The sequence below is a fragment of the Oncorhynchus mykiss genome, chromosome 24 (assembly GCF_057628025.1).
Source record: "Oncorhynchus mykiss isolate SJ-2025 chromosome 24, ASM5762802v1, whole genome shotgun sequence".
In the NCBI taxonomy this organism is placed as follows: Eukaryota; Metazoa; Chordata; class Actinopteri; order Salmoniformes; family Salmonidae; genus Oncorhynchus; species Oncorhynchus mykiss.
The window spans coordinates 16,356,814-16,374,524 of record NC_143045.1 but is presented as its reverse complement, the minus strand read 5'-3'; the positions used below and the strand labels follow the sequence as shown (position 1 = coordinate 16,374,524).

The following is a 17,711-nucleotide window of genomic DNA, read 5'->3' as shown; positions in this document are numbered from 1 at the left end:
CTTATTTGAAGTTGTCCTTGTGTGCAATTTGGTGCATAATCTAGGGGAGCAACATCACACTGCTACACATGCACAAAGTAGATGTCCTAACCGACTTGCCAAAACTATATTTGTTAATTAACAAGAAATTTGTGGAGTGGTTTAAAAACTAGTTTTAATGACTCCATCCTAAGTGTATGTAAACTTCCGACTTCAACTATACATACTATTTGTTCATGTTAGTGTACTGTAAACAAATTGTATTATTTCAGTTGAGTGTACTAGCACTTCGCCTGTCTACTGGAAGTTGATGCTGTTGCTATGCAACTTCTTGCTAGCTTGTTAGCATAACAAATAACTAACTAGACATCTTTAACAATGTCCATTGAGAACACACATATACCACTTAGATAAGAATAAAGTGAATAATCAAGTCAATAAATGTTGGGTAGTTAGTTGGATAGCATATAGTTAATATACTGGCAAGTTCGATGTACTAGTAGCCAACTAACGTTAGGTAGCTAGCTAACATACCAGTACATGCAAGCAACTGCTATAATGCTATGCAGTTCGTAAGGCTAGCGTTGCTAACTGGCAGCCAACATAACGTGTAACTTATTTGAAAAGTCATTACTTTTTTATTACGTTGCTCAACAGTCTCTTAAAATTTGTCATAATTAGTTAAAGCAATACATTTGTATCCGCTCTCGTCGGACTTTGACTGCATATTTTCCGCCATTTTCTTCAAATGTGAAAATGTTGTGGTACCACGCCCATTTTCTGGAGAATTGCATTATGGACCCTAAAATCATGGGAATTGTGTCCACTGCATGTGTTCTTCAAATTTTGGGGGAATGTAGCACGACATCCAGGAAGATTTGGCATAATAACTATATCCATACTAAAACCAATAAGCATACTACATACTCAATGTACATCACAAATAGTACAGTTAGTGCGGTTAGTATGAGTATTCAAACACAGCTTAAGTGTTTGATGGCAGTACTCCACTTGACCATCTGTGTGGTTATATGGATTTAGTGTGTGGTTGTGAATGTGGTTGTGAATTTGGACTGACTGTGGTGTATGTGGTTGGACTGACTAAGTGTGCAATTGCGAGCATGCCGTTATACTGACTATCAGAAGATTCTTGCTTGTATTTTGACAGTGTGTATGGTTAAACTGATCAGTGTGCACTTTAACAGATCATATATCTCATTTCTACTGTGTGTACCTTAACTGACTAGGTTTTGGGTTTCTATTGACTGTGTGTGTGGTTGTGTTGTGCTGACCGTCTCTAAATGGTGGTGTTTGTGTTCCAGGGACGTTTGACCGCAGTGTGACTCTGCTGGAGGTGTGTGGCAGCTGGCCAGAGAGCTTTGGCCTGCGTCACATGAGCTCTGTGGAGTCCACCGAGGAGGGGCTGAGAGAGAGGCTGGCAGATGCCATGTCAGAGTCACCATCCAGAGACATAGTGGGCTCGGCTACCGGTCAGTCATAAACATACACTAACCCATACACAGACACGCACACATAATCTCACACATGCAGTGCCTTCGGAAGGCTTTCAGACCCCTTGACTTTTTCCACATTTTGTTACGCTACAGCCTTATTCTAAAACTTGATTGGAGTCCACCTGTGGAAAATTCAATTGATTGGACATTATTTGGAAAGGTAACTACTGTCTATATAAGGTCCCACAGTTAGTGCATGTCAGAGCAGAAACCAAGCCATGAGGTCGAATTAATTGTCCGTAGAGCTCGGAGGCAGGACTGTGTCAAGGCACAGATCTGGGGAAGGGTACCAAAACATTTATGCAGCATTGAAGGTCCCCAAGAACTCAGTGACCTCCATCATTCTTAAATGGAAGAAGTTCTGGTCAGGGAGGTGACCAAGAGCCCAATGGTCACTCTGACAGAGCTCTAGAGTTCCTCTGTGGAGATGGGAGAACCTTCCAGAAGGACAGCCATCTCTGCAGCAGTTGACCAATCAGGCCTTAATGGTAGCGTGGCCAGACGGACGCCACTCCTCAGTAAAAGGCACATGACGGCCCGCTTTGAGTTTGCCAAAAGACACCTAAAGACTCTCAGACCATGAGAAACAAGTTTCTCTGGTCTGATGAAACCAAGATTCAACTCTTTGGCCTTAATGCCAAGCGTCACGTCTGGAGGAAACCTGGCACCATCCCTACAGTGAAGCATGGTGGTAGCAGCATCATGCTGTGAGGATGTTTTTCAGCAGCAGGGACTGGGAGACTAGTCAGAATTGAGGGAAAGATAAACAGAGAAGAGTACAGAGAGATCCTTGATGAAAACCTGTTCCAGAGCACTCAGGACCTCAGACTGGGGCAAAGGTTCAGCTTCCAACAGGACAACAACCCTAAGCACACAGCCAAAACAACTCAGGAGTGGCTTCGGGACAAGTCTCTGAATGTCCTTGAGTGGCCCAGCCAGAGCCCGGACTTGAACCCGATCTAACGACTCTGGAGAGACCTGAAAATAGCTATGCAGCAACGCTACCCATCCAACCTGACAGAGCTTGAGAGGATCTGCAGAGAAGAATGGGAGAAACTCCCCAAATACAGATGTGCCAAGCTTGTAGCATCATACCCAAGAATCACTGCCAAAGGTGCTTCAACAAAGTACTGAGTAAAGGGTCTGAATACTTATGTAAATGTGATATATCCGTTTTTATATAAAATAAAATAAAATAAAAATAATTTTAAAAAACTGTTTTTTTGCTTTGTCATTATGGGGTATTGTGTGGAAATTGATGAGGAGAAAACATTTTGTGGATACATTTTAGAATAAGTAACCAAGCAAAATGTGTAAAAAATCAAGGGCTCTGAATACTTTCTGAAGGCACTGTACCTGCTCATATGCGCACATACACTACCGTTCAAAAGTTTTATTGCTTCTTTAAATCAGCACAACAGTTTTCAGCTGTGCTAACATAATTGCAAAAGGGTTTTCTAATGATCAATTAGCCTTTTAAAATGATCAACTTGGATTAGTTAACACAATGTGCCATTGGAACACAGGAGTGATGGTTGCTGATAATGGGCCTATGTAGATATTCCATTAAAAAAATCTGCCGTTTCCAGTCATTTACAACATTAACAATGTCTACACTGTATTTCTGATCAAATTGATGTTATTTTAATGGACAAAAAATGTGCTTTTCTTTCAAAAAACAAGGTCATTTCTAAGTGACCCCAAGCTTTTGAATGGTTGTGTACATGCGCGTGTGCACACAAACACTCATTAATCATTTGTCATCATTAATAATTTAATGGTTTCAATCTTTCCACCAATTTACTGACCGTTTGTTCTCTCAAGTGAAATGTGATAGTGGTCAACTTCATTTACTTAGCTTTGTGTGAACTTTAATTTACTCTCCTTCAACTGCTACTCTTAATCACGCTTGTTAGGTTTTGCAAAAAGTGTGTGGATGTACACTTGTGTGTGGGCCTGCATGTGTGTGTGTCAGCCATCCGGACAATCCAAATGTTGAACTCATTTTTAAAGTGGCGATGCTCTTCCTCTCCTGAACAAGAGGTTTTTATGGGGGGAGTGGAGGGGTAGAGGGGTTTCTCATAGGGAGAGGAGACTGCCACTAGGAGCAGCAAAGAGTCACAAGGCCCTAATGTGTGTTAGCACCAACTACCCCCCCTCCTCTCATCTCCATCTCTCTCACCCTTCTCTCGCTCCCTGTTCTCATCCCTCTCTCTGCAATCCCTCTCTTTCTCTCATTTCCCGTCTATTACAACGTAATGCTGTTTGGACCTATTCATTTAGGCCCCTGCAGCAGCACTAGCAGTCACATGGAATGAACACTCTTTGGGACTCTCTCGCTCCCCCTCCTCTCTCGCTCGTTCTCTCGCTCTCTCCTTCCCGCTATAATTGCTTGTGTCTATGACTCTGCTCGTCATTAGATTAAGGGCTGACTCCTGGACACTTGTAGTCGGCGCTTATCCCTCCATCTTTACGGCTACAGCCCCCTCTAATGCAACGCAAAATTCATTACTGATCACATTGCATCCAATCTACCCCCATTTTTCGCTGCCTTGGGCCCTCCTATAAACAGGAACTTAAAACCCTTTCCTGAGGGAGACATAGAGGAATGGGCTAAATATTGTTTGGAAGGGGTCAACTGGAGCCGGGTCTGAGACATGCACATCCATTCTGTCTTACTGTGAATGCGTCCAAAACGACACCCTATTCCTTATGTGGTGCACTACTTTTGACCAGAGGCCTATGGGCCCTACTATATGGAATAGGGTACCATTTGGGATGTGGCCTGTGTCTTTGTGTGACAGTGGCACCAAGCTTCAAGCAGGGAATAACTGGGACGTAATGGAGGCTAATCTAATAGGGACGTCTGGTTGATGGCTGACTGTAATGTAGAGAAAGTGTATGTGTGTTACGTTCATAGAGAGAGAGGCCTTTGATGGGCAGGGCCAGATGGTGTATAGCTTAGAGAGTGTCTCGACGTGCAGGGCCCAGTTCCCCTTTCCCCATCCTTAGACATACTGTACGCCCCATTGACATAGACCTGAAGGATTCACTCATACACACATTATCTCTCTGTCCGGCTTTCTCTCACTCACACACACACTCTCACACACACACACACACACACACACACACACACACACACACACACACACACAGGCCCCATTGGCAAAGACCTGAAGGATTCACTCATACACACATTATCTCTCTGTCCGGCTTTCTCTCACTCACACACACACTCTCACACACACACACACACACACACACACACACACACACACACACACACACACAGGCCCCATTGGCAAAGACCTGAAGGATTCACTCATACACACATTATCTCTCTGTCCGGCTTTCTCTCACTCACACACACACAGAGAGAGAGAATTGGAATGCTGGATGATGTAACAAATCACCCTCTTTGACATTTCTCCCTCAACACACAACCACACACACACACACACACTCAGGCTCACGCTCAGAACAAAGCCTGCAGTCACACAGATTGAGTTCTCACGCAGAGCCAGAGACCTACTGTCGCCACAGCCAGGGGCAGGTGACAGATAGAGAGACGGATAGATGGAGAGAGAGAGGGAGATAAGGAGGTGGGGCAGGAAGCCCTGACTCCTGAACATACTCTTCCAGGAATTAGTTTTGTCCAAGTAACATAATGTTGCAGATGTGATTTTGCTTAATGCTGCCAACCCAACATGAATTCCATTGAAGCCGTGTGGAGGACCCCTCTCTTAGCCCAGCGCAATTTAGTATATTCCAGCCCTAGTCTACTCTCAGCCCAACCCCAGTATAACATAACCCAGCCTTTGTCCTCAGACAGTGTCAGGCCAGTGTTTCTGGAGGCCACGTTCAGGATCCAGCCCTGACCTATGAGCCATTGTAATGGGACTGGTATCTACTGTGTGTCAGACATGCAACTACCTCTGTCAACCAGCCGTCACATGTTAACGCTAATATTTACAGTATAGCATTATCAGCATCCAAAAATGATGGACACACACTGTGTGTGTGTGAGCGCACAAGCATGTGTATGTGTGCGTCTGTATACACTGAGGGTACAAAACATTAGGAACACCTGCTCTTTCCATGACGGACTGACCAGGTGAATCTAGGTGAAAGCTATGATCCCTTATTGATGTCACTTTGTCACGATTTTTAAGCCTTGAGACAGCTGAGACATGGATTGTGTATGTGTGCCATTCAGAGGGTGAATGGGCAAGACAATAAATGTATCTGTCTTTGAACAGGGTATGGTAGTAGGTGCCAGCACCGGTTTGAGTGTGTCAAGAACTGCAACGCTGCTGGGTTTGAGACCGTTCTGAGGGCAGAGGGGGATGCAACTCAATAAAGGGAAGGTGTTCTTAATGTTTTGTACCCTCAATGGGCATGTGCTTTGTGTTAATAACAGTGTGTGTGACCCTCCAAACCCAGGAAGTATGTGACTCGCCTCCAGGCCCTGTGTATACCAGTTCCTTGTGTTCTAAGTAATTTAGCACATTGTTGGATGGCAGTCCACATAGGTTTATGATTGAATTAATTAGGTCTACTGCCGTGTGCTATTGGAGGGATTTGGCCGGTTGATTCCACCTTCTTGCGTGTTGGTTTTGGAGGAGCTCCACCTCTCATCTGATGTTATCGTGGTACAGAAAACATTGCCTCTGCCATCACATGGAGCACTGGGTTTTCGTCTATATGTACATTACCGTGTGCGTGTCTGTCTCACTGTCTGTCACACTGTTTCACTGTGTGTCTCACTGTCTGTCTCACTGTCTGTCTCACTGTCTGTCTCACTGTCTGTCTCACTGTCTGTCTCACTGTGTGTCTCACTGTGTGTCTCACTGTCTGTCTCACTGTGTGTCTCACTGTGTGTCTCACTGTGTTTCTCACTGTCTGTCTCACTGTCTGTCTCACAGTCTGTCTCACTGTGTGTGTGTCAGTGTGTGTCTTAGTGTGTGTCTCACTGTGTGGTTTGGAAGAAAGCAAGCGGTTGATGTAATCTGTTGGTGTGGAGTGAGGATTTCCTCCCTACCAAAGAGAGTGGTACGTTCCAGTGTGTTTGGGGACCTGTCAGGGGACCTATGAAGTTAGGTCTATGGGTCCCACTTAGGAACAAACAGAGCGTGTTAGAAGGGCAGAGGGCCTTTCTATCTATACACATGTTTGCCACACACATAAACACCTCTTACTTTTGCATTCTGCTTTTCAATCTGATCTTACAGTAATACTCTTTACTCCCTGAATATCTAGAAAGAGTTCACTTATTGCATGTGGACATGAATATTCCTCTTGGGGCCAGTATATGTGAGTCATTTCATGAAGTCAGTTTCATAATGTTTGATAAATTGGGTATATTAAGGCACGTGGCTAGAATCTAGACTCCAACCCTCCTGTTAGCACTGTGAAAACCTCTATTGTTCCCTACTGTAGTCTGGTGATGACGCTCCTATCTCCTGTTTGACTTGGACAGCCTCTTGTAGCCATTTGCAGAAACTACCAGGTCGATTATGTGACTGACTGAGTTCCTTTCTACCAAGTCTTGTTTTAACAGACAGATATCCATCACAAGACCAACAAAACACGCCACAGCAGACCACCACACAAACACACACACACACCACAGCAGACCACCACACAAACACACACACACACACCACAGCAGACCACCACACAAACACACACACACACCACAGCAGACCACCACACAAACACACACACACACCACAGAAGACCACCACACAAACACACACACACACCACAGCAGACCACCACACAAACACACACACACACACCACAGCAGACCACACACTCACACACAACACAGCAGACCACCACACAAACACACACACACACCACAGCAGACCACCACACAAACACACACACACACACCACAGCAGACCACCACACAAACACACACACACACCACAGCAGACCACCACACAAACACACACACACACCACAGCAGACCACCACACAAACACACACACGCCACAGCAGACCACCACACAAACACACACACACACCACAGCAGACCACCACACAAACACACACACACACCACAGCAGACCACCACACAAACACACACACACACCACAGCAGACCACCACACAAACACACACACACACCACAGCAGACCACCACACAAACACACACACACACACCACAGCAGACCACACACTCACACACAACACAGCAGACCACCACACACACACACACACCACAGCAGACCACCACACACACACACACACACACACACACACACACAGCACACCACACAAACACACACACACACACACAGCAGACCACCGCATTATCACGATGGGGTAGGAGGTCCCACTTCCCCAATCAATCATTACTCCCTTCTGGTTCCAGTATACACACACACATGCAGGGTTATATACACATACGCTGTAGCGAACTCACACACACGTACACCACATCAACGCACTTCTCACTTCACCTCTTTTTGCACTTTGGGGACATGGCTTTAGACCATTGAGAATACAGACTTGTTGGGTTAATGAGCAGGGGGGGCACCCCTCTGTCCTCCTCACACTTGTTGGGTTAATGAGCAGGAGGGGCACCCCTCTGTCCTCCTCACACTTGTTGGGTTAATGAGCAGGAGGGGCACCCCTCTGTCCTCCTCACACTTGTTGGGTTAATGAGCAGGGGGGGCACCCCTCTACCCTCCTCACACTTGTTGGGTTAATGAGCAGGGGGGGCACCCCCCCATCCTCCTCACACTTGTTGGGTTAATGAGCAGGGGGGGCACCCCCCCATCCTCCTCACACTTGTTGGGTTAATGAGCAGGGGGGGCACCCCCCCCATCCTCCTCACACTTGTTGGGTTAACCAGCAGGTGGGTCACAATTTGTATAATTTGTATATCATTTTGGCACCTGCCCCCGGTGTCCTGTTCTGACCTGCTTCACTTAGAGACAGAGAAGCCCAGGGTCCTGTTCTAACCTGCGTCACTAGAGACAGAGAAGCCCAGGGTCCTGTTCTGACCTGCTTCACTAGAGACAGAGAAGCCCAGGGTCCTGTTCTAACCTGCTTCCCTAGAGACAGAGAAGCCCAGGGTCCTGTTCTGACCTGCTTCACTAGAGAAAGGGAAACCCAGGGTCCTGTTCTAACCTGCTTCACTGGAGACAGAGAAACCCAAGGTCCTGTTCTAACCTGCTTCACTAGAGACAGAGAAACCCAGGGTCCTCTTCTGACCTGCTTCACTAGAGACAGGGAAACCCAGGGTCCTGTTCTAACCTGCTTCACTGGAGACAGAGAAACCCAGGGTCCTGTTCTAACCTGCTTCACTGGAGACAGAGAAACCCAGGGTCCTGTTCTAACCTGCTTCACTGGAGACAGAAACGCAGGGTCCTGTTTTGACCTGCTTCACTAGAGACAGGGAAACCCAGGGTCCTGTTCTAACCTGCTTCACAGGAGACAGAGAAACCCAGGGTCCTGTTCTAACCTGCTTCACTGGAGACAGAGAAACCCAGGGTCCTGTTCTAACCTGCTTCACTGGAGACAGAGAAACCCAGGGTCCTGTTCTAACCTGCTTCACAGGAGACAAAGAAACCCAGGGTCCTGTTCTAACCTGCTTCACTGGAGACAGAGAAACCCAGGGTCCTGTTCTAACCTGCTTCACAGGAGACAGAGAAACCCAGGGTCCTGTTCTACCTTGCTTTACTGGAGACAGAAAAACCCAGGGTCCTGTTCTAACCTGCTTCACTGGAGACAGAGAAACCCAGGGTCCTGTTCTAACCTGCTTCACTGGAGACAGAGAAACCCAGGGTCCTGTTCTAACCTGCTTAACAGGAGACAGAAACCCAGGGTCCTGTTCTACCTTGCTTTACTGGAGACAGAAAAACCCAGGGTCCTGTTCTAACCTGCTTCACTGGAGACAGAGAAAGACACGGAGTGCATTCTCTGTACCACTGAAATACACTTAGCTGAGCTGCGAAAAGAAAAGAGAAAAAAAGAAGGGAACCCTGTGAAAGAAAAGAGAAAGTGACATGAGTTGAGGCTGAAGAGTATGGTACTGAGGAAAAACAAGGGAGAGGGAAAGAAGAGCAATGTCATTATTTCTGCCCCCAAGCACTCCTCCATTCACTGGTGGGTCGCTCCCGCTCTCTGTCTCTCTCTCTCTCTCTCTCTCTCTCCCTCTTCCTCTCTCTCTCCCTCTCTCTTTTCCTTTCTTTCTCTTCCTCTCTCTCTCCCTCTTCCTCTCTCTCTCCCTCTCTCTTTTCCTCTCTCTTTTCCTTTCTTTCTCTTCCTCTCTCTCTCTCTCTCCCTCTTTCTCTTCCTCTCTCTCTCTCCCTTTCTCTCTCTCTCTCTCTCTCTCTCTCTCTCCCTCTCCCTCTTCCTCTCTCTCTCCCTCTCTCTTTTCCTTTCTTTCTCTTCCTCTTCCTGTCTCTCTCTCCCTCCCCCTCTTTCTCTCTCCCTCTCTCTCTCTCTCTCTCTCTCTCTCTCTCTCTTTTCCTTTCTTCCTCTTCCTCTCTCTCTCTCTCTCTCCCCCTCTTTCTCTTCCCCTCTCTCTCTCTCTCTCTCTCTCTCTCTCTCTCTCTCCCTCTCTCTCTCTCTCTCTCTCTCTCTCTCTCTCTCTCTCTCTCTCTCTCTCTCTCTCTCTCTCCCTCTCTCTCTCTCTCTCTCTCTCTCTCTCTCTCTTTCTCTCTCTCCCTCTCTCTGCAGCCAGCCGAGAGTGTGAGAGTAATCCGTGGTGACAGTGTGAGACGAGGAAGAATAATTCCTGTATTCAGAGCCATCACCACTTACCCCTCTCTTCTCCTCTCCTCCCTTTCTTTTGCTCTCCTCCACTGATACGTTAGGCCTGGATGTCATTGTAGCATTTATCGTGCCACTCTGCCCTGCTAGCCTAGAGGTGTGTGTTTAGTTTTACTATCATGTGTGGACCAGAAGTACTCACAAGGATAGTAAAACAAGGAAAATGTGCCAGTCCCACAAGGAAGAAGGCTATTTTAAGCTTAGGGGATTAGAGTTAAATTAGGGTTGGGGTTAGGTTTATGGTTAGGGTTATGAGAAGGGGGGCGCAGAGTGTCCTAGCCTTTCTCAAATGGTCTTTCTGTGGCGGTTTTTGTAGACTGCACTTAACAGCTTGCTCAGGGGAGAGACGCTGTGAGAGTTCATGAAGAAAGAGAGCGAGACATGAAGAAAGAGAGAAGGAAAGAGAAACAGGACTTGGGAGAGAGAGAGTGAGACCGGGAGAGTCGGAAGCACATCTTACAAATGTCTGTGTGATGTTTAAGGTCTGTTTTGGGTTGTCTAGACAAGACAGCAGTGAAACACTTTCAAACCAGGAGGCATTTTAGAGGAGTGGAATTTAGGAAAAGGACTCTGTATCTGAGGTGTCTCCGAGTTATGCTCCACTTTAGTCTGTTGTATGATTACTACTTGTATCCTTTAACTCTCACTCCACTATTTTGACCTATGACTCGCATCCATCTGGAGCCATACAGCCTTTCTCCTGTAGCATGAGTAGATGACTAATAAATGCACTGATTGTACTACATCCATCTGTATATTTACTAAAGCATTTGTTTATGCTGGCACACTCAAACACATGCATACACCTATATGTGCATATGTACAGTACCAGTCAAAATGTTGGTCACACCTACTCATTCCAGGGTTTTTCTTTATTTTTTACTATTTTCTACATTGTAGAATGATAGTGAAGACATTGAAACTATGAAATAACACATATGGAATCATGTAGTAACCAAAAAAGTGTTGAACAAATCCAAATATAATCTTCAAATTAGCCACCCTTTGCCTTGTTGACAGCTTTGCATTCTCTCAACCTGCTTCACCTGGAATGCTTTTCCAACAGTCTTGAAGGAGTTCCCACATAAACTGAGCACTTGTTGGCTGCTTTTCCTTCACTCTGTGGTCCAACTCATCCCAAACATTCTCAATTGGGTTGAGGTTGGATGATTGTGGTGGCCAGGTCATCTGATGCAGCACTCCATCACTCCTTCTTGGTCAAATAGCCCTTACACAGCCTGGAGGTGTGTTGGGTCATTGTCCTGTTATAGTCATGGCGGTTGGAACAAAAATTCTCAAATTTGGACTCATCAGACCAAAGGACAGATTTCCACTGGTCTAATGTCCATTGCTTGTGTTCCTTGGCCCAAGCAAGTCTCTTCTTCTTATTGGTGTCCTTTAGTAGTGATTTCTTTACAGCAATGATGTTGAGACTGTTACTTGAACTCTGTGACGCATTTATTTGGGCTGCAATTTCTGAGGGTGGTAACTCGAATGAACTTATCATCTGCAGCAGAGGTAACTGGGCCTTCCTTTCCTGTTGCGGTCCTCATGAGCAAGTTTCATCATAGCGCTTGATGGTTTTTGCGACTGCACTTGAAGAAAGTTCTTGAAATGTTCTGCATGGACTGACCTTCATGTCTTAAAGTAATGATGCTCTGTCGTTTCTCTTTGCTTATTTGAGCTGTTCTTGCCATAATATGGACTTGGTCTTTTACCAAATAGGGTTATCTTCTGTATACCACCCCTACCTTGTCACAACACAACTGATTGGCTCAAACGCATTAAGAAGGAAAGAAATTCCACAAATTAACTTTTAATAATGCACACCTGTTTATTGAAATGCATTCCAGGTGACTACCTCATGAAGCTGGTTGAGATAATACCAGGAGTGTGCAAAGCTGGCAAAGGGTGGCTACTTTGAAGAATCTCAAATATGAAATATATTTTGATTTGTTTAACACTTTTTTGCTTACTACATCATTCCATATGTGTTATTTCATAGTTTTGATTTCTTCACTATTATTCTACAATGTAGAAAATAGTAAAAATCAAGAAAAACCCTTGAATGAGTAGGTGTTCTAAAACTTTTGACTGGTACTGTATATATTCACTGCATATGCACATAGAGGCTCTCCTAAACATTCTTTCACACTCTGACACACACAGACATAGTCAGAGTGTGACTCACATTCTCACACGCACATATCTGCGCGTAAGGGTGTGTCTGTGTATCAATAAAAGATGTGCTATGAATTAGTGATGGGGTACATAATGGACAGGTTGCGTTGCGGAGTGGAGCTGCTGTTCCAGGGGTGTAACAGCAGGCCCAGTCAGGGCTGTCTTCACATATCACATCTGTACCCAGCAAACACTCATACGCTTTTTGGAGAGGAGGGGAGGGGAGAGAGGGAAAGGGGTGGATAGGAGGAGAACGTGTGGAGTGTTGAGATGAGAGAGAAATATATGTCATTTAGCAGACGCTATTATCCAAAGCGACTTGGTCATGCTTGAATACATTTTACAGTATGTGTGGCTGGTCTCGGGAATCAAGCGCCATGCTCTACCTCCCTTTCCTCTCCACTCTGCTCCTCTCCTCCCTTCCATCTTTCTCAGAGGAGTTCAACTATTAGTCCAGAAGTGTCAAACATATAGGAAAACAAATGTTTATTTGTATTATTTTTATGTAGGGGAGGGAACCGGACTCAATATACTTTAAAATGACTAAAACCAAATCAAAACTGTGTAGAAATGATAATTGACATATATTCATAGTTTATTGACTGTCCAGCTCGCTGATAATCATTAGACCGTAGGGAGCATCGAAAATTCCAAAAACGATGGATAGAGGACAATTTTTTCAAAATTTTGACTGCAAGGAATTTTCAGTGCAGCCCTCGTTGCAGACCAAATGCGGCCCCCGAGGCAAAATGAGTTGGACACCCCTGTTGTAGACTAAATGCGTCCCCCGAGGCAAAATGAGTTGGACACCCCTGTTGTAGACCAACGTAGCGCATGTCCCACAGATACAGCTACCCACTAATTATAACATGTCATCATATCTAATGTCATGGCCCTACTTGAGTGTCCAAGATCAAAGCCAAACCAGAATCACTCTAAATGGCTACATTCAGACAACCAGCTATGATGGAGCCCCTTCGTTTCAGTGTCATTTTCATACACAGGCTCTAATGTTGTTTTTCCCCTCTTCTCGAAATGGACTCGTTCAGGGTGTGGCTAGTGATATTAGGATAAACCTTCTATATACCATGTTCCACTTCTGTTTAAATAGCTGCCGTATTATTACCTAGAAGCTGATTCAGAGACAATGGTACAGGATGCTGTTTCTCCCTCCTCCCGGGCATTTAGAGCCAGGCGGGGGCTGCGTCTCAAATGGCACACTATCCCTATATAGTGCACTACTTTTGACCAGGGCCCATGGGGCTGTAGTCAAAAGTAGTGCACGATAGAGGCAATAGGGTATCATTTGAGACGCAGCCCCCGTCAGTGAAGACTAAATAATGGAATACGGAGTCGGTCAGTTAATTGAATAAGGAGTTGATTAGTAGAAATGGACTGTAACATTAAGTGGTATGATCCATTGAACCCTGGTCTGTACTTAGAGAGGTTGTGCCCTAAGGCTTAAGCAGCTTACCTGCTATGGTAAGAGCCCTTTTAACCATTTGAAGATAGGGCTATCTCCAGCTTCCCTTTTCTTCCCAAATGGCACCCTATTCCCTACATAGTGCACTACTTTTGACCAGAGCTCTTTGGGGAATGGGATGCCATTTGGGGAGCAGGCTCTGAATGGTTGTAGCTACTTTACGGGCTCTATATAATAGTTTATATGGCCTGCAGACAGCCTTGTTGTGTCCTCCCAGTCTTTAGCCTGCTGCTGTTTGCCCACTCTGGGTTAATAGTGCCGTTGTTGATGTGGTAACCTTTCTTCCCTGTGTGTTTTCTCAGAAGTCCATGAGAGCGTATTCATACCTCCATTACCATATCATGTTGTTTCTTTTCTCTGCATTTCTTGGGTCAAAAGGACAAACGGACCAAGGCGTGCCAAACAGCACCAGATTCTCTTTATAGTGCACTACTTTTGACCATGGCTCATAGGGGTCTGGTCTAAAGTTGTTCACTATATATGTTACGGTGCGTGAATGAGGACCCAAAAGCGAATTAACTTAAACAGAGCTTCTTTAATTACCAAACATAAGTAGGCTCAGACGGACCGGCAGATTCCGACAGGACAAGACAAGGTTACAGCAAACATGACGACAGTCTGGTTCAGGCATGAAACACAACAAACAAGAATCCGACAAGGACAGGAGCAGAAACAGAGAGAGATATAGGGACCTAATCAGAGGGAAAAAGGGAACAGGTGGGAAAAGGGGTGACGAGGTGGTTAGGAGGAGACAAGGCACAGCTGGGGGAAAGAGGGGGAGAAAAGGTAACCTAACAACGACCAGCAGAGGGAGACAGGGTGAAGGGAAAGGACAGAGACAAGACACAACATGACAGTACATGACAGTACCCCCCCACTCACCGAGCGCCTCCTGGCGCACTCGAGGAGGAAACCTGGCGGCAACGGAGGAAATCCTCGATCAGCGCACGGTCCAGCACGTCCCGAGAGGGAACCCAACTCCTCTCCTCAGGACCGTACCCCTCCCAATCTACGAGGTACTGGTGACCACGGCCCCGAGGACGCATGTCCAAAATTCTACGGACCCTGTAGATGGGTGCGCCCTCGACAAGGATGGGGGGGGGGGGGGGAAGACGAGCGGGGGCGCGAAGGACGGGCTTGATGCAGGAGACATGGAAGACCGGGTGGACGCGACGAAGGTATCGCGGAAGAAGAAGTCGAACTGCGACAGGATTAATGACCCGAGAAATACGGAACGGACCAATGAACCGCGGGGTCAACTTGCGAGAAGCCGTCTTAAGGGGAAGGTTCTGAGTGGAGAGCCAAACTCTCTGACCGCGACAATATCTAGGACTCTTAGTTCTACGCTTATTAGCAGCCCTCACAGTCTGCGTCCTATAACGGCAAAGTGCAGACCTGACCCTCTTCCAGGTGCGCTCGCAACGTTGGACAAAAGCCTGAGCGGAGGGGACGCTGGACTCGGCGAACTGAGATGAGAACAGCGGAGGCTGGTACCCGAGGCTACTCTGAAAAGGAGATAGCCCGGTCGCAGACGAAGGAAGCGAGTTGTGGGCGTATTCTGCCCAGGGGAGCTGTTCTGACCAAGACGCAGGGTTGCGAAAAGAAAGACTGCGTAAGATGCGACCAATAGTCTGATTGGCCCGTTCTGCTTGACCGTTAGACTGGGGGTGAAAGCCGGAAGAGAGACTGACGGAAGCCCCAATCAAACGGCAAAACTCCCTCCAAAATTGAGACGTGAATTGCGGACCTCTGTCCGAAACGACGTCTGACGGAAGGCCATGAATTCTGAAAACATTCTCGATGATGATTTGTGCCGTCTCTTTAGCAGAAGGAAGCTTAGCAAGGGGAATGAAATGAGCCGCCTTAGAGAACCTATCGACAACCGTAAGAATAACAGTCTTCCCCGCTGACGAAGGCAGTCCGGTGACAAAATCTAAGGCGATGTGAGACCACGGTCGAGAGGGAATAGGAAGCGGCCTGAGACGGCCGGCAGGAGGAGAGTTACCGGACTTAGTCTGCGCGCAGACCGAACAAGCAGCCACGAAACGACGCGTGTCATGCTCCCGGGTGGGCCACCAAAAACGCTGGCGAATGGAAGCAAGCGTACCCCGAACGCCAGGGTGGCCGGCTAACTTGGCAGAGTGAGCCCACTGAAGAACGGCCAGACGAGTAGGAACGGGAACGAAAAGAAGGTTCCTAGGACAAGCGCGCGGCGACGGAGTGTGAGTGAGCGCTTGCTTTACCTGCCTCTCAATTCCCCAGACAGTCAACCCGACAACACGCCCCTCAGGGAGAATCCCCTCGGGGTCAGTGGAGGCTACTGAAGAACTGAAGAGACGAGACAAAGCATCAGGCTTGGTGTTCTTAGAGCCCGGACGATAAGAAATCACGAACTCGAAACGAGCGAAAAACAGCGCCCAACGCGCCTGACGCGCATTAAGTCGTTTGGCAGAACGGATGTACTCAAGGTTCCTATGGTCAGTCCAAACGACAAAAGGAACGGTCGCCCCCTCCAACCACTGTCGCCATTCGCCTAGGGCTAACCGGATGGCGAGCAGTTCGCGGTTACCCACATCATAGTTACGTTCCGACGGCGACAGGCGATGAGAAAAATACGCGCATGGGTGGACCTTGTCGTCAGAGAGGGAGCGCTGAGAAAGAATGGCTCCCACGCCCACCTCTGACGCGTCAACCTCGACAACGAACTGTCTAGAGACGTCAGGTGTAACAAGGATAGGAGCGGATGTAAAACGATTCTTGAGGAGATCAAAAGCTCCCTGGGCGGAAACGGACCACTTAAAGCACGTCTTGACAGAAGTAAGGGCTGTGAGAGGAGCTGCCACCTGACCGAAATTACGGATGAAACGACGATAGAAGTTCGCGAAGCCGAGAAAGCGCTGCAGCTCGACGCGTGACTTAGGGACGGGCCAATCAATGACAGCTTGGACCTTAGCGGGATCCATCTTAATGCCTTCAGCGGAAATAACAGAACCGAGAAATGTGACGGAGGGGGCATGAAAAGTGCACTTCTCAGCCTTCACAAAAAGACAATTCTCTAAAAGGCGCTGGAGGACACGTCGAACGTGCTGAACATGAATCTGGAGTGACGGTGAAAAAATCAGGATATCGTCAAGGTAAACGAAAACAAAGATGTTCAGCATGTCTCTCAGGACATCATTGACTAATGCCTGAAAGACAGCTGGAGCGTTAGCGAGGCCGAAAGGAAGAACCCGGTATTCAAAGTGCCCTAACGGAGTGTTAAACGCCGTCTTCCACTCGTCCCCCTCCCTGATGCGCACGAGATGGTAAGCGTTACGAAGGTCCAACTTAGTGAAAAACCTGGCTCCCTGCAGGATCTCGAAGGCTGAAGACATAAGAGGAAGCGGATAACGATTCTTCACTGTTATGTCATTCAGCCCTCGATAATCTATGCAGGGGCGCAGAGACCCGTCCTTCTTCTTGACAAAAAAAAACCCCGCTCCGGCGGGAGAGGAGGAGGGGACTATGGTACCGGCGTCAAGAGCTACAGACAAATAATCTTCGAGAGCCTTACGTTCGGGAGCCGACAGAGAGTATAGTCTACCCCGGGGGGGGGGGTGGTTCCCGGAAGGAGATCAATACTACAATCATACGACCGGTGTGGAGGAAGAGAGGTGGCCCTGGACCGACTGAACACCGTGCGCAGATCGTGATATTCCTCCGGCACCCCTGTCAAATCACCAGGCTCCTCCTGTGAAGAAGAGACAGAGGAAACAGGAGGGA

At 47.1% G+C, this 17,711-nt stretch overlaps 1 protein-coding gene across 10 annotated transcripts in view; it reads left to right on the top strand.

Moving 5' to 3' along the window:
• LOC110503843 (BCAS3 microtubule associated cell migration factor) overlaps window positions 1-17,711 on the top strand; it is a 340,843-nt gene that overhangs the window by 308,103 nt on the left and 15,029 nt on the right. For 8 of the 10 annotated variants that reach the window (XM_090218455.1, XM_090218451.1, XM_090218453.1 and 5 more), the window contains one exon: window positions 1,302-1,469. The exons of the other annotated variants lie outside the window; for them this stretch is intronic. In XM_090218455.1, coding sequence (XP_090074581.1) covers window positions 1,302-1,469 — 168 coding nt within the window. The remainder of the gene's footprint in view (window positions 1-1,301; window positions 1,470-17,711) is intronic. 10 annotated transcript variants of the gene reach the window in all.